This window comes from Manis pentadactyla, chromosome 3, assembly GCF_030020395.1.
Source record: "Manis pentadactyla isolate mManPen7 chromosome 3, mManPen7.hap1, whole genome shotgun sequence".
In the NCBI taxonomy this organism is placed as follows: domain Eukaryota; kingdom Metazoa; phylum Chordata; class Mammalia; order Pholidota; family Manidae; genus Manis; species Manis pentadactyla.
In genome coordinates, this window is record NC_080021.1 from 211,592,225 (window position 1) to 211,610,517 (window position 18,293).

General features: G+C 38.3%; 1 protein-coding gene across 2 annotated transcripts in view; it reads right to left on the reverse strand.

Annotated features, from left to right (window-relative positions):
* The window catches only part of NR6A1 (nuclear receptor subfamily 6 group A member 1), a 254,995-nt gene that overhangs the window by 76,461 nt on the left and 160,241 nt on the right, over nucleotides 1-18,293 (reverse strand). Inside the window, exon 1 of one of the 2 annotated variants that reach the window (XM_036913970.2) lies at nucleotides 7,182-7,657. The exons of the other annotated variant lie outside the window; for it this stretch is intronic. Within the exon in view, the coding sequence (XP_036769865.1) occupies nucleotides 7,182-7,197 (16 nt within the window). The 5' untranslated portion in view covers nucleotides 7,198-7,657. Of the gene's footprint in view, nucleotides 1-7,181; nucleotides 7,658-18,293 lie in introns of those variants that run through there. 2 annotated transcript variants of the gene reach the window in all.

Genomic DNA, 18,293 nt, shown 5'->3' on the forward strand with positions numbered 1-18,293 from the left:
CTGGGAATCCTTTTCCTACTTTACCGGCCTAGCAAACATTCACCAATCTCTCCTGGTTGAAACCTAACCTGACAGCCTAAACAAAAATGAATGCTCCTACCTTTGCACGACCTCTGTGCCCTCCAGGAGAGCTATCTCTGCGCCTCCAACACTTTGTTGCACTTATTTATCTCCCTCTGCTCAACTGTATGCTCTAGAGAGCAAGGAGAGATTATTTTTTCTATATGCCTAATGTAACTAAAGCACAGAGCAACCACTAGTGAATGCCAGCTGAATAAATGGTGTAGCTTCTCTACTTGCAAATCACCATGCAAGTTTATAAGAACTCTAGATGACAAACTAGGGGGCTAGCCCAGAAACCCTGTACCAATGCTCAGAACTCAGCTCCCTAGGTCCCTGCCCAGTTCTAAGGTTCTGGTGAAAGAGAAACCAATTAACATGCTTTAAGTGAAACCATATGTTCAAAGAGGGTAGATATGTAGTTGCCACACTGCCTTACCAAAAAGCCACTTTCTCCAGATTCTGACCAGATTAAGTAAATGGGCCCAGAACACAGACATGTGCATTGTTGAAGATTCCCATTCTGTGTGCTCAAAAGTGCTTTATTAACTACTTCCATATGTAAAACAAAATTCAGAGTCAGTGCTGGAGTCTCTCTGCATTCATCACTAAGACCACAAATTATGAAACTTAAACAATGCATATGAGCATTCTTTCACAGATTACACTTTCATGATTTAACTAATAAGGCCATCAGAACCAAAGGATTCTGCTTCTCGTAAGGCATTGGCTCAATACTTTCATAAAACTACCAGTCCTTCCCCTTACTCCTTAAGACTCCCTAGGCAATCGACATTTTCTTACTTTGGTAAGACTAATTAATGTTTGGTGGAAATAAAGAAACTGAGTCCAAATATTTTTCAGCATAGGACATATGATGAAAACTGCCATACTAAAAGTATTCTGTGGTGGGTAGTTTTTCTCTAGTATCAGATGGATAACCTCATGGCAAGTGTTTTAGTGTACATGATTCCAAAAGGCATGGGGGGATGAAAGCAGAGATGCTGAGGGAGAATTAATTTGTACATATTCAAACGGAACCTACTAGAATCCTAACAGTACAATGTGATGGCCTGTTTCTTAAAGTTCCATTTTAATACAGGATATGGTTGTTGACAGGAAAAGATGCTAATTGTGGTACATCATCACCTCACCCCCATCTTGCCCCTAATCTAATAAAAGAGGTAAGGTTGGTAGATTTTCTTGTCAGCAGCAATGAACAGCTATGTCATGACAAACTTAAAGAACAAACCTCATGACTGCATATGAGAATGTGTGCACATATACATGCTCTTAGAGTAATGACTATAGCCTTAGACATCATGACTAGCAGCTTTAAGTATCAAGCCCTGCATTTACATCTCTCCTTTCTACACTGACTCACATGCACATATTTTGGGATTAATGGCCACAGAAATGGTGTTTACTTTTTAAAAAAATATCCAAAACATGCATTTGTTGTGAAGAGGTTATTTAATAAATGGCAAATGACATTTAATAAGTTATCTACAACTCATCAGCTCCTTTGAAAAGCAAAGCTAGGTTGCTATAGCCATCACAGAGTGCTCATACTGAAACCTCACATAACAGAACGCAGACAGAAATGAGGTTTAGAGTCTCTCCATAATTTTACCAGCTGCAATCCAGTACTCCAATTTTACTATGTTAAAAAAATTTGAATATTCTATTTTGCAACCGTACATTTGGAAAAGCAAACATATTTCAAGAAATGTCTAGCAAATGTAGTTGAAAAAAAAACTAAATAAATATAGGGCTCCAAAGTAAAAACAAATCCTACTGCCAGTTTTGAATAATGCTTTGGTAGCCAAATGTTCCTGTTCGCCCCACAACTGCCCTCAAAAATCTCATGTTTTGAGTGATGAATAATTAGTATCTTTTAAGAAACATTTAAATATTTTTCCCTCTTTGTAGTTCACAAAGGGGAACTGTAGCACAGGTGAGGAACAATGTCTGATTCACCTTATGTTCCCAGGGCTTAGCACACAAGTAAATGCTTAATGAATGCTGGCTACATAAATCATAGTTTTATACAGAGAGATCAGAATAGTGAGCCATTGATAACCTCTCAACGGCCATAAAGCAGGGAGAATGAAGACTCCAAAGTTAAGCAGGACAATGATTAGCATGCTAATAATATTCCCAACTTTACTACCTCATGGCAAAGCTTCTGAGAAGGGGCTTTTCTGGCAATTGTCTTTGCTTCTATTTATACACCAAAACTCATGCAAGTAGGTAAGACAAACCTGACTAGCCTTCCTTTTCTGATTAAGATTTAGCCTGTGTGCTCCCTTAGAGCCCTTCCCCTCTCCTTTTTCTTCAAATCAATGCAACTGTAACCCACAAATTTTACAGGAATCTATGCGTTACTAATTATTTTCATTAGCCCAGTAACAGAACATTAGCACAGCAACTGGTTGTAAGAGAAGCTCAGCAGCTGGTCTCACTGGTTGTACAGCATTTTCAAGGCTTCATTTCCAAAGGGCCTCTCCCTGATTGTTGCCCAATGAATGGAGGCATTCCCTGGGGACTTTTCTACTTGCAATATAAACAGCACCAGTCACAGGCTCACCCAAGCCTCCTCTCCTTCCGAATCTCTCTAAATTTGCTACTTTTTAAAATTCATTTCAATTTCAAGGCATTTTAAGCATGTGCTGGGCACTGTGACAGAGTTTCTCTTATTTAATTTCCTATAGCAACTCCGTGAGATTCTTATTACTATCCCCTGTGGTATATATGAGGAAATTGAGGCTCACAGAGGTCAAGTGACTTGGCTAAGTGACAGTCAGGCTGCTGAGGTTCTTTCCCCAAGACTGGTAAGCCTGTAGCAAAGCAGTGGATGCAGCCAAGTTTTTAGACAACCAGGCAGCCAGGGAACGAGTCCTTACCATACAGACCAAGGGATCTACTCAGAGGCCATGGAAGGAGCAGGTTTTATTTTTCTTTCTGTTTGAATTTAATGGCTAAAAATCCTATAGGAATTCTGATTGGCCCCAACGACAATCCATCAAGGCCCACCAGCCAGTTGACTCCTGACCTTCCATGCTTCTCACCCTAATTAATGCAAGGTTCTTGGATCACAGTGTGAGCATCAAGACCTTGTTAAAGTTAGCAATGACCTTTACATCTATCAGGCTTTTCAAAATATGTAAAACAGCTGTGCATGGGGAACGCCCCCAAACTCTCAACCCTGAAATATGAGTAGATGCATTCTTCCTAACTATAGTGTTTTTTACCAAGTCTCTGGAACATGAGTTTTTACACAGCTAAAAAATATTTGAGGAGTGGCTTGTTTTTAAATTGCCCATGCAAATCACTGAACCATGCAAAAAGAAGATTCTTGCAAATGGCCTGATTTCCTTTGCTTAAAAAGAAACCCCAGTAGCAGTGACAGTGAAAGGGAATGATCTGAAAAAATCTGGGGGGAAGAGAGAATTTTTTGCTTCCATACTTGTGCCCCGGATATATCCTTTTGTTCTCCGACCTCATTGTATTAAGGATGCTAAATCAAACATGATTGCAGTGATGTTTGTGTGTGAAAATGACAAAAGCAATGGGCTAAAATCCCAACCTCATCTTGAACCCTAAAGACTTTTATGGCTTTTCCTTCACTAGGCCCTCCCCCTAAAGCACATTAAAGACCACATTGTTCAAAAGGGTCATGGTAGGTTTCATACCCTATTTTAATACAATGTAAATGGTAACTGAACTTCCAAGTTTTATTAGTAATACTTGTATCTCTCTGGAAAATGCCCAATAAGAGTATTGACCCCTTGGTTTAAGTATTAATGTAGAATTATAATGAATTAGTGAGGCAAAACAATGGTATCAAGGACGCACTGTTTGTGATGATTAGATTTTATACATCTTTTTCCCCAGAAAACGAAAAGGGGGTACAGGTGAGTTAAAAATATCCAGATGATCTTGTGAAGTGTCTGTACTCTCTTGAGCCTCAAAATTGTCCAGGAGAATATGTCAGGTCTCAAACTCAAGAAACATAAATTAAACTTGGGGCTCATTACAAATGCAGGTCTTCCCTCCATCCCCTTATTCCATTTGTATGTTTGCAAGTCACATTATGGACCCCCAGTTGTTTTATGCATTTTCTTCGAAGATTTCAAATTGGGAGAAGAATATTAGAGGCTCTTTATGATTGCATTTTCCACAGCTGTTACCATCAGTTGTTACCAATACTTTGGGGGTTTAGAGGATGATAGGAGACAATGACTCCATTACTCTTTCCAAATACCATAAATAATTTGCATTATAAAAGCACCTACTGAATTAAAGCCTTAGTCCTCTGAAAAAGGATACAGTAAAACAGGAATGTTACAGTTGGGCTTGGGAAAGTGGAATTCGAAAAATGAAAATAAGGGCTGGAGTAAAGAAACAAGAGACTTGGTAATGCTTGTAAAATCATAATTTCCTTGGTGGAGTTGCTTACTTCCTCAAACGTAGGTATCTCTACTTAACACCCAATAATATGCATTAAGATGTGGCATGATGTCACAACTTCAGTACATTTTAAAATAAGACCTAGGATTTTTGAAGATTTCTTGATTACAAATCTGGTTTAAACAATCTCAAAGTAACACACTAAGAGCATCTGTTTAGCTCAGTTGAAGTTTCAAGAGCCAGTACCAGCTGTTGGGGTAGGGATTTCACATGTATTACTCAAATCCTAACCAAATTTTAGTTTTTTTCATTACCTTAATGATGCTGCCAACACCGATAGGGAAAAAGTAAATGTTAGAATAAAAAAGAAATAAGGAAAGCAAGAGAGAAGAGGAAAAAAGATTACTCAATGCTTTGATGCTTGTGACTAAGACCAAAATGATCACCCTCTCCAATTCAATACAGTATTAGCATGAGGACAAAAGACATTTAAAAATCAATTTGGAGTTATTTCTAGTGGGGATTGCTTGATCCTACCAAGTTGAGGAATGAAAACACTCCCAACATTAAAAGGGCACTCTTAACACTTTTTTTCTCTTTAGACAACAATCTGATTTTCACAAGGAATTCATCAGTGGCATTGTTTTGGTTTTAGGTGTCTGTCCTGCCAGGCAGGGGCCGCGCACAAGGGCTGCATCTATCTTCAAGTGTGCACAATGGCCTCTCTTGCGGTTCGCTCTCTCTGTTATTGATCCTTACAGATGCTCCAAGGCCCTTCCCCCACCTTTCTCCAAATCCCAACCCCCATTCTGAAAGATAGCTTAAGAAATAAGACTTCCTGCCTAGCGACTGGCAGGGCTGAAAGACCAGATTGTATGACTCCACTGATCGGGCCTGCCACAGTGAAAGCTTGAATAGAGTTAACCCTCTGTGAACTAAAACAAAACATTTGTATGCCCAGCTGTGACAAAGGTTAATTTAAATGGACAAGGGCCCAATATCTAAAACCAGGCAAGGCTTTTTTACAGTAGCATTTTCAATGATCTCTTTTGTGACTATTTTGATTTTGCTTTTTAAGCTTCCAGAGCACCTTCAGTTGAAGTAATTCATTTTGCTTTACTAGAATTTTATATGTAAGATTCAGGTGAAAATTTAAAAATTCATTTCCTTCTCTTAAAAAAGTTCTTGTTTTAGTACTGCAAGTTATTTTCTGTCATTGAACAGCTAAGAAAAATTGGAAGTTTCAATACTTAACTAAATAATAACTGAAAAAGAATTCCTGTTCAAACCTTTTTTCTCTTTCAGAACTTGTGGACTATATATCACTAAGTTCAAGCTGGTTGAAGAAAAAAATCCAAACCCTTCAGAGCTATCCCTCCCAAACTCATGCAACCACTGCTCTAGTATCTCTGCCTACCCCTAAATTCGTGTTCCAATAGGTCCAGAGCAAATCTTACTTCTTAAACAACTCTATTCTGGAAAAGCCAGTATATCCAGAATTGTTTAACAAATAATTTCTGTGTATATTGAGGGAAGGAGAAGCTGTTCAAGGTAAAAAATAACAGCTCTGGTCATTTCTACAAACTTCTTTGTTTCCACTAATTTACAATAAAACCAGAGGTAATTTTTGCATATAAGGTGCTGGGAAAGAGCATACAAGGGAGTATTACAATAAGGAAGAATGTTGTTTGTTACGAGATGGGGTCCCACCTTCCTGTTTTGCGCATCTTCAGAATGAGAGAATTAAACTGCAAAGCTACCTAGGGCAGATGTTAGCCATGCTTCAAGGGGCTGGGAAGCTTTCCTAGGACTAGCTATTTTCATAGGTTACTGACCGAGAAATTTACCAACTCCCTCAGTCTGAAGCTCTTCTGGCTATAGCTCAGTAGAGCTTGCCTATAAGAAATAGAACTCTTGGCAAGCGCTTAGACTCTATAACACAGCAAACAAATACAGCAAATCTTTAATACTAAGATTCATTTTCTAGCTGCTTCTTTAGCTGTATATGTCTTTCCGACCCAAGTAATAAAGTTGTGGGGCACTGGGGTTTCTCACACAAGTAAGAGCCTGTCTCCAAATATACAAAGTGCAACACTAACTAGCTGCTATTAGTGAACTGGGCATGGGGGTAGTGGCGGATTACCTATTTTAAAAACAACGCACTTAAAAAGAAGTTAGGTATGGCTTAGTCTTATGCCCCAAACCGTAAAGTATCTAAATTCCCCCAAGGGGAATGAGGCTGCCTTATCAACAGCCTCATGTCCCTAATACTATCTATAATTAACTGTACTAAATAAGGCTTTGGCACATGGTGAACTGGATTAGGGAATTTAAAATATAAACAAATTCTGCCAATAGGTAAACAGAACTTTTTAAACTGTAAACTTTAATAAGTACTGGGATGTAAAATGAAATTATAAGATTTTTTTAAGTCACTGTAAAATTTAAGTCCATTTTTGTTTCTTTTTCTGCTCTTAAAAACATCAACCACAACAATCAATTCACTACAAATCTCCTTCATTTTTCTCAGTTCCAGTCATTTATACCCAGTTACCATGTACATGAAACTTGCTGGCTGAATTCTACCAAGCACAAAAAAGGAACGGACTGCCTCCCTCCTCCCTGAAGGCTACTATTTGCTTTAAACCTTCAAAGTAAATTTCCAAACCTTAGATTTGGGCCCAGACTTAAAGAGTCAGTTCCCTTACCTTCCCATGTCTCCATTTCATGCTTCTCCAAGTCTGTTGAGAAGTTCTATTGCAGCCATGAAGAAACAGAGATTACAGGACTAGTCCAGCTTGATGACCACCCTTCCGACGCTTGGCCAGTTTCTCTCTCTTAGCCGGGACTACGCCAGTCATCCTCACAGGTCAGTTTACAAGCCGGTCATGTGATTAGAAAGTTCAGGCGCTAAGGTCACAATGTGTATGGAGTTCGTTTATTACCAAAGGTTATCTAAGTGGAACTGATAGACTTATTTTCTTTAGTTAACTTTACTGCCTAGCATGTCTCTCTGAAAACTATTCTGGGACTATTTAATGGGGAATACTCCTCTGGTTTTCCTTTAAACTAAGATACCAAAATCAAAAGGCAGCATCTCAGAAGGACTTGATTTTCATTTAATTTATAAGAGTTCTAGTATGTGGGTTTTTTTCTCCCCTTCTTTCTTTCAAGAGCTCTTCTATACTGTATGCTCCTATACTCTGTATTAGAAAATTTAGAATTGAAACCTTTGGCACAGGAAAAGACAAAACAAAAACTCCATGTTATGCATGGATTTTTGGAGGGTGGGGAGTGGGATTCTCTGCTTTTTGTCATTATAATAAACAATGACAAGGCAAATTCTGAGAAAATTAAAACGTGGAGCTCTGAGTTATTTGCAGGGTTCACTTTAACTCTGGTCCTTAATTTCCATGCTCTGGTTACACACACTAGTCTGAAAGAATGTGGAGAAAGAAAAATGAGTCTGCAATCCCTGTAAAAAGCAAATGTTAGAAATTTCACCTCCTGCCTGCAACCAAAAGCTTGAATCTTTAAACTATCTGCTTCTTCCTTTAAAACTACTAAGCTGTTAAGCAATCATTATGTTCTGCCTCCCTGATTTGTGATCCTTACCAATAATACGCGGCAGAGTGTTATACCGGGGGTGCATGTACACGCTCAAAACCACAGAGCTCAAGAGGCGGGCAAATCTGAGCCATATGCTAATGAACATGATGTCAAACATTCAGCTATCCATTCAGGTATCAGAACACAAAACAGGAGAAGTTCCACTGAGAAAGTGGGATGGCCCAAAGGGAGATTGATTCCTGGAGATAAGTGCTTTTTAACTGTGTGAAGTGTTTCATCCTATGAAATCTCCCTTTCTCTCTAGCCTAGCCTTGGGAATAACTTAAAGGCCAGGCACATATTACAGCAGTGTTCCAGAAAAAAGGAGACCCTTTTTGGGGTGAGAGTGTGTCACTTAGCATATAACTGAATGGCAAATATTGCTACCACTGTTACTAGAGGGCTTTTCCAACCAATAGAGAGTTTTAGGTCATCTTACAAAGAAGAGCCTAAAGAGAAAGTGACCAATGATTTAGAGGAGGAGAAAAGGCTATATCATTTGTCTGCCTAAAAATAAACGTTTTACCACTGTCACCACATACCTCACCCCAACACAAATATCAACCAGCTTTCCCACCCCTACTCACACCCAAGCAAGATACTAATAAATATTCTCTTCTCAGTCCCTGTGGAACTTAATGTAGCTCTTATAATTTTAGTAGACTATAAATAGAATGAGGGGTAAAAAGCTGAACAAGAGGAAAGTCTACCAGCAAAAAGCTAATCAACTGGAATATTCATCCAAAGGGCAGCTCTCTGTCTCCCTGAAGGATATGGGTTTATCTGAACTCAGTATCTGCACACAACAGAGGTGTAGTAGTAAAAGCCTCTTTGCTTTATTTACTGCATCAACTTTTGGAGGAAAAGATGAAATGGCAAGCTATTAGTCTGACTCCTAGTATCGAGACTGAAGCAGAGCCCTTGATTTTCAAGGGTGGGTCTTAGTAATAATCCTTGATGTACCCATAAGCCTGAGAACATATCTTTAATATAGTTTTAAAAGACAAGTAAGTCTTTTATTTGGATATAGTCAGGCCTCAGTACCAAATATTTTTTGAAAGCCCTTTATATGTTCTACTGGTAGGAAAGGAGGAAGAATACATGAATATGCACCTCATTGACCAGGTGACCACAAAAGGCAAACTAAACCTTAACTAGGGCTTCTAGTTAAAAACAGCTGCAGAAAAGAAAATTCATTTTAAAAGATTAAAAGGAGTCCTGGAATTTATGCATGAGAAGGGGAGAAAAGAAAATAAGAAATCGGCAACATTTTTTACTTGGTAATACTAGCTTTATAATGCAGAAAAAAGTTGATGAATAGAATTCTATATCCAACCAACATCTGCAGCATTTGCATATTGCATATCCAATAGAATTCAAAAGCTGAGCTCAAATTATGAATGGCAGGACCTTAGTTAACCACCTTGCAAGAAACTGGTTCCACTTTCATTTTAAAGATGGGGAAACTAAGGCCCAATGAAAGGAAGAGGCAGGAGTCATCAGACCAACTGAGAAAAAAACCAAATATTTAGTTTCTCATCTTTTCCATTATACCACATAACTTGGACAGAAAAAAAAGGCTCTTTTTAGATGTTACTGTTCAATACCATTTTCCATCCATTTGCTTATTCAAATGGCAGCTTTCAAAGAAGACTGAAGATTTTCAAGCTAAGAGGGGTATCAAGATGTACTATGCTTAGTTTTTCAACATATAACAAAAGATAACAATTCTAGCAGGCACACTATCAGTAGAATCACTTCGGCCTTATTTTTTTTTTTAAGTTTCAATGAAAGTCTGATATAAAGTGAAAGCCATGTGATGACTACTCTCTGATGGAGGGAAGCTAGTTAGAAAACCTCTATCCATTTCAGAAAACCAGAAATATGCAGAAAATGAATTGAATTCCTTTTTAACCTTGCACACCACAAAAAACAAAGATTCAAGTTTTCCAGTTCTCATCTGTTAGATAGAACCTTGATACAGACATTTCCCAAGGCAAGAGAGTTTAATTCAACTAAACAGGAATAATAGAACACCCAAGTGAAGTCCATAGTATCTGAGACTAATAAGTAAACCTCCTGAGCACAGAAAAAGAACAAGAGCAACAAAGAACATACTTAGATATAACTTCTAGTTTTGCCTTCTATTCCTAGGATTGGAAAGGAGAATTCATAGTCCAGGAAACAAAACACAAAAAATCAGTTGGAAACTAAAAATGTTCCAGACATGAGGGTTCTCCACAAACATTCCTTGAGTGTCTCCTATGAGTGCTAGGCTCCATGCTGGCTGAGGTGAAAGAAATGAGTACTATGTGATTCTTGTCCTAGAGGTGGCCACCATCTGCTGACCTCCCCGGCCTCATTTTCCACCACTCCATACTAACCACCTATAGAACAAACACACTACACAAAAAAATGACAAATGTGATATTTTGAATGCTATAACAGAGGTGGGTACTAAGTGTTAAGGAAACACAGATGAAGGAACAGTTCATTAGATTGCAGTAAGATGTGATAGAGAGGGCATTACATTAGAGCTGAACCTGGAGTTCCGCAGGTACACAGGTAGGAAAGGTATTTCAGGACTAGAAGGAATGGGGAGAACTGAGAAGATCTCAAATGATTTTTTATGCCTATGCTATTGACTCATGAATTAAATCTGCATGCAGAAGAGTAACATGACTGGTTGTGGAAGAAAAGACTACACCATATGCTTTATGAGTAGCCTTCTATATAACAACCAAGTGCAATGTACATACCTTGTTTGGAATCTGATTTGAACAAATCAACTGTAAAAAGAGATCTTTGAGATAATCAAGGAAATCTAAATATAGGTAGACTGTTTATTTATTTTTAGTTTGTCATTTGCTTTTTTTTTTTTTATTAAAGTATCGATAGACAATCTTATGAAGGTTTCACATGAGCAACATTGTGGTTACTATATTCAATGGGTAGGCTATTTAATTATATTAGTTTCCTACACACAAATTGAAGAAGCTGGAAAGAGTGGGCCCACCCTCCATTAAAAAATCTCTGTACTACCCCAGAGTCAAGATTTTATATGTGAACAGATTACAGTGTGAATAAATCAGTCCCTTTCGAATGAAAAGAAAAAGAAAATAACCAAATATATAGTATACAAACAAAAATATAACCAACAACTGTGTCTCCTGAAAGGTCTGGACAAGTTGGAACTTATTCATCCCATATGGCACCCCTGCCTGTTACTCTTCACAATTAAGACCCCAATCAGCCAGAGATCAATGCAAATAGATATTGTGGCTCTGCATATAGCAACAGCTCAAACTACCATTAAGCAACATGTGCAGATGAAGTAAGATCAAAGTAGTAAAAGGCAAGACTTGGGGGCAAGGCAAATGGACAGAGAGGCTTTTTTCCTTTACTGTTCCTAAAAAGGAAGACCACTTGAAGCCCAGTAGTTTCCAGACAGACTCTGGCCTCCCTGACTTCTCAAGTTGTTTTATTTTCTATCTAATCATCTGCCTGACCAGAGGTTAAAAAAAAAAAACAAAAAAAAAAAACACAGGAAGAGGCTTCTGTATGTAAGTCAGTCAGTTCTGTGTAAATGAGGACTCTGGACAAAGGACTGCAAGATAAAAAAAAAAAACAGTAACTGTGGCATGATCTGTGCCCAGTCAATGGCTCCCGGGCCTCTATAACATAAAGGTCCACACTCCCAAGGTCCTTTATGATTCAGCCTCTGCTGATCTCTTCAGCTTCATTTACTACCACTCCCTATATGCACCCATCACTCCACCCACCCTGATCTATTTAGAATGCAAGTATGCTGAGCTACCTGGAATAACTGGCTGGAATAACTCTACCCACTGCTTCCTTACAGCTTCCAATACCACTTACTTATCTTTCTAGACTCAATTAAAATGTCACCTCCACTGTAAGGTGCTCTAAGAGTTAATCCTTCAAGCCCTCAAATTAGAGTCAAATCACACCCTTCTTCCACATTGCCTAGATCCCTATAATAAACCATGAGAATATGTATCACCTTGTATTTCTATTTTACAGTTTTATCTTTCCTATTAACTTGAATGTACCCTAAAGAGTCAAGCCTTGGCAATCCTAGGGTCCAGCCTTGGGGTTAGTATATAGTAGGCACTCACAATATGTAAAGCAATTAGAAGGCTCTTGGTGTGGGTGGGTGGTATGCAGTTCTTTTATTAAACTTAATGGTTCAATCATATTCTACTTAATTTTCACATTTTCGAACTCTTTTGATCTTACTTCAGAGGAGGGCTTTTTCCTCTTAGATAAACTACACTTCAGAGTCCTTTTATACGTCTGGTCTTTTGTTTTACACATATTTTTTCTGATTTATAAGCCTACCTGACGGTTAATCTTCCAATAATGAAGGCCCAGCACTGGTAGTAAAAGATTTCAACAAAAAAAATGTCTATTTGCTGAGCTCCTGTGTTAGTATGGAATCATATGTTGCCAGTGATCTTTTGATTAACATATATACTATATACATAATCTCCTACTAGATTCCAAGCTGTATGAAGTTAGGGGCTATGCCCCTCTTTTTGTTCACCATTGTATCCCCAGTGCTTGACACAAAGCAGGTGGCTCTATGAAAATTTGTGGATTGGAGGAAGGAAGAAAGGAGAGGAGTTGCTTCAGAGAACAGGAGACAGGTGAGGAAAAGAAAATCTTCCGGGAATACAAATATTCACAGAAAGATTGCCCTAGGACATTCCTGCAAAACCAAAACCAGTTCACCCAACCTCAATTCCAACTCCAGTAAATCCTACCCATATGCAGAGCCCTCGAGGGATTGGGTATAATAAATCTAAAAACCAACAGAACCTGTTGTAAACCGGCCAAGTGGCAATGCTACCTTGCAACCAACCCTGTCCTTCCTACTCTACTAGAGATTGAACCTGACTCTCTAAGGACAGGCACAAGAAAAAGAGAAGGCAATCAGGGCTTAATAATCTTGCTTTGGGGTAGAACCTGGCTTCAGCTGGCAAAGGGACTTATTTTTATCAAACAAAACATAACACACATAATCCCAATCTGAGTAACTACACATAACAACTGAGCCCTATCCTCGGTCTTGGTGTCAGGGATTGCTCCCCTGAGCCTCCCATCTTGATATCCAGCTGCCTCCTGGGCATCTCTGCCTAGATGTATCCATCCTAAGCACCTCAGACACGTCTAGACATGTCCTTCCTTTAAAACCTGCTCCTCTTTCTAGGTTCCCTGTTTCAGTGAATGGCCTCAACCATCCAAGCTAAAAACCTGTTGAGTCTTTCATGACTCCTTTCTCCCTTTGGCCTCACCCACATTCAACCTGGTGTCATTCCTATCTTTTCTATCCCCTCAAAAGCTGCCAAATCTGCCACTCTTTAACCCAAGATGGGACCATTTGAGTTTTCTTTAAAAAAACAATAAATTGAAACCCAAATGCTTAACTCCATGAGTTAATAATGACGCTAAAAAATTAATTTGTCCCCATTAAGGATGCTAGGGAACTAACATAGCATTTTTTAAATTATTAAATAAAGGAAAAGAATCAAGCATTTATCCCCTTTCCTAGATTAAATATATCAGAGGGTAATAAATAGCAATTGAAAAAGTTCTCTTTATAGAAGCGTTTCCACTAAAAAATGAACAAGAAATACTGGAATTACAATATTACTATTAAATAATGGATCCTAGATAAGGCTCATTGTGAGTAAAATTGTAATATTTCCAGAGTATCTCGCTTGGCTTTGGTGTATTTCCATATCCTCAGAGGTGGAGAGAAGTTCATCTCCATGTCAATGGGTAATTACCTGGGAAACCAAGGGCGTGTCTGAACCTGAGAGTTTAAGGGGAGGGAGGGGCTGGCTTGCTTCCTTCCAGAGCAGGGGAGAGAGATGGTGCTGGACTGCAGTTTGTAAGCAATAAATGGGTTTTAAACTTTATTTCTCCCTTTGACTGATTTCGGTTTTTAGAGGTATTTTGCCCTGGGATTTCCTCTCCGCAGACTTACACTCATCAACAGCTAACAGCAACAAGAGAGAAAAAGACAGTTACATATCTTCTGAGGCAAGAACTCAACACACCCATGAAGCAGTCTTGCCAAAACAGTTGAATTTGAAGATGTTCAAGCCTCTAGATACAACTGCTAAAATAAAAGAATTACAGAGTTCAGAGGAACACATTCATACATCACAAGGGTTCAATCCCCAAACCTGGGCTGAGGTAACCTGAACAAATCACCTCATCTCTTAAATTAAATCAGAAGGAAAAAAGATGGAGGAGAAATTCATTGATTAAAAAATCTTTTAGAAATACATAGTGGAATATTAATGGATGAAGTGATATGATACCTGAAACCTGCTTCAAAATAATATGGAAGGGGAGGAAACAGGTAGGGGTATGGGTGGTACAGGATTAGCCCCTGGGTAATGGTTAATGAGGCTGTATATGGGTACATTATACCACCTTATGTGTTTCTATGTATTTATAAAATCTACTATCAGAAAGTAAAACAAATCTTCCTAAATCCATGTATTTTTTTCACCTCCACTGTACTATGCTCATCTGCCTTATTTCAAGAGCTTCCTTATATTTCTGTCTTGTTAGCTCCTCCTATTTTTTTCTATGACCCCCCACCCCTGCCCCAAATCCATTCTCCACTCTTGACAGTTTTTTAAAACTCAGATAAAACCATGACACTCCCACTTCAAATATGTCATTACTTTCAGAATAAAGTACCCTCCCCCAAGCTTATAAGGCCTTCCTGATCAAGCACCTTGTCAACCTCTATATTTCTGGTACATCACACAGAACCTAGCACAAAATGGGTACTTGATTCATGTTTGAGGAACTTAAAAAAAAAAAAAGGCCTAGGTTTCCAAGGAATCCATAATTCTACAGAAGCAACTAACTAAAATAAGATGCAGCCTGAAGTTACATGCTTTGCAGAAGTAGACAAATTTGGAAGTAAATACCAACTATACAACTTGCACTAGGTTTTGCCAATTTGGGCAAGGCAATGTCAATTCTTTGAGCTCAGTTTCCATATCTGTTAAATGGAAACAGTTATTCCACAGGGTTATTAAGTAAGTAATAGTTAAGTACACAGATCAAAGAAACTCAAGTTATCTTTAACAGCAGAAAACAATGGTATGCTCCCATGTCAGTGAGAATATAGCAAACTCCAGGACCATTAGGTTTGCACCCTCACTTTCCCACTGGTAGCCTGTGCAACCCCCACAAGCCTTGGGTATCTTCCTATCAACAAGGTCAACCTACCACTGTTTGGCAGGTTGAGGAAAGAGGACATTGCTTTCCTGCTACTTTCCTAGTACCTGCTGTCTTTCTGTGTACATTCATCTTCCCCTCTGGCAAATCCTGAAATATGACCCAGTCCAGGGCTATGAAACTCAGATTTTTACCAGCTTGACCTTTAAGCATGTTGAGTAAAAGGAATAGAGATATCAGAGGCTGAGATACACACTCCCGTACAAGGGAAAATAACCTATGTTGCTCCAGGACATCTTGGAGATGAAATTCAACCCCTATTCTCTCATGTGCAGGACTGCTTCTTTTTCTTTTATAAGAAAATAAAGAAGGTAAGCAAGCAAGTTCTAGGGGAACTATGGATTCAAATTTTGGATTCTGCTTTTACTAGCATGTGACTTTAGGTAAAGCATATAATTCAGTCTCAATTTTCTCATCTATAATAGGTTATCAGCACTACCCCACAGTCTCTTTGAGAACTGAAAGAGAGAATCTTATGAAAAATGTCCAACACAATGCTTGGCATACAGTAAATTCTCAGTAAACTTAAAGGTAATATTATTAGAATAATTTTCCTTATTAAAGGTAATATATATTCAGTAGGAAAAGAAACCCAGAAAACAAAAAAATATATAAAGAAGGAATAAATACTTTTAATCTCACTACCTAGATAGAGATTACCACAAGTAATATTGGTTACATTTTGGTATACTTTCTGTCATCATTTTTTTCTGTGTGTATGTATACATTTTTTTTTTTTTTACAAAATTCAAAAACATTATAGTTTTTTTCTCTTCTTTTTTACTCAGCATATTTTCCAATGTTACTGAAGATTATGTAATATTTAAATATTACATAATCTTTAATATATAGTACATATGTATATATATATTAAGTATGTATTATATAATAATATATTTAATAATTATTCTCTGTAAAGATTATATTTAACAGCAGCAAAGTATTCTATTAATGGATATTGCATAATTTAAACAAATACTTTTTTGCTGGACAGCTGAGTTGCTTCAAATTTTTCAGTTATTTAAAAAAAATCTATGACAAAAAGCTTTACAGATTAATCTTTAACTCAGATTAGTTTCTTAGAACATATTTGCTCAAAGTAGTTAACTAAGTGAATCTATGCACATTTAAATATTTCTTAAGTATTGCCAAAATATCCACCAGAAAACTGTACTGAAAGTATATGAGTGCCAACCTCACATACTGGGCTACTTCTCATTAAGCTAGTCTGGAGGCCATGTGAGCATGGGGCTGACCTTGCTGATGGTAGGAGCTGATTCAGGACACTGACCATTCTTTGGGAGAGTGCGAGGTAGGTAATTCATAAGCAAGCCAGATAAGGAGTTGGGAAAAAAATTGCCATCTTATGGGGGATAGGTTGGGGGATTAATCAGACATTTCACATAAACCAATACCAAGCTGAGGGGAGAGGTACCTTTGACTCCAAATAACTTTCTTTCTGAGTCTCAGAGTGCTATTTTGGAACACCTCTTGGAAGTGTTTCCTTCCTGCCCCATTCATTTAGTCCTTCAGCATTCATTCACACTTACTACAGGGAAGAAAGAGGCAGGTAGTGGGGCTTTGAAGTTAAACATGTTCAAGGTTTCACAGTAAGAAACAGTTTCTTCATCTCTCTTTTACACACACAAAAAATGGGATCAGGCCATTTTGGTTGAGAATGTTTATAAAATACTTCTCACCTTGTTTAGTACCTATCATGGGCCTGGCAAACTTAGCAATAGCTATTACTTTTCTTACTCCCTAGCACAGTGAGTCAGGTTCTCCACAGGCATCTTTAAAGCCCATGAATGAGAGAGAATGCTTGCTCAGATCTAAGTGCGGAAGAGATACCCAATAGCCATCAAAGACCACTCTCCTGTGGAATAGTGGCTGCCATGACTCGGGGGGAAGAGAAAGGGGAAAACAGGAACTATTAGTTAGTTTAAAAGGGTACAAAGTTTTGGTTAGCCGAGGTAAAGTCCTAGAGATCTGCTACACAACACAGTCCCTATAGTTAACAATACTGTATTGTTTACCTAAAAGTTTGCTGAAGGTAAATCTAATGTTAAGTGTTCTTACCACAAATACTAATACTAATAATACGTAAGAAGGCAGGAGGAGACTTTTAGAAGTAATGGATAAGTTTATGGCATAGATTATGGTAATAGTTTCACAGGTGTATACTTATCCCCAAACTTACCCAGCTGTATGCATTAAATATACAGCTTTTCGTATGTCAATCTCACTGAATAAAGTGATTAAAAAAAAAAACAGAATTAGAAACACTCCAAGCAGGTCAACATTGAGCAACTACTATTCTGTGCCAAGCTAGGGGTGGATGAGTTAAGACAAATGAGTTGAGATCCTGTCCTTGAGGAGCTCAAGCCAGTGGGAGCAATGATGATATATAATCTTAGAAGAGGGGCAAAATGTAAGGTGTACTCAGAGGAGAGGAGCTCATTTTAGTTGGGGTGGGGCAGCTCACCACTGTGTTCTTGGTGCCTTGTTTATATGCGATTATTTGATGGATTGAATGTAAAGTCTGGAAAGGCTTCCTGGAGGAAGTGATAGCTGAGTTGCACACTAATTCTATCCCAGAGAATTTTGCTTTTTGATAAAGTTTCCAATAAAGCTAAACAAGGAATTAAAACCGTATGTCAGATAAGGAAGGAAGGATTTCCATTTGGTAAATTGGACCCTCCTGTTTTCTGCCCCTCTATTAGAGCCCACCTATATTCTTGGGAGTTGGCCTCCATTTGGAACAAAAACAGTGAAGTATGCAGACCTCCTTAGATCCTACCCTGGACTCAGCTGTACGAGAACAAACCAGTATGGAAAGTAGATAAAGAACCAGTCCCCGGCCTCAGGAGAGGCCGAAGATTCCAGGAAATGCTTTTCTGGGACTTGCCCAAGCATCTTCT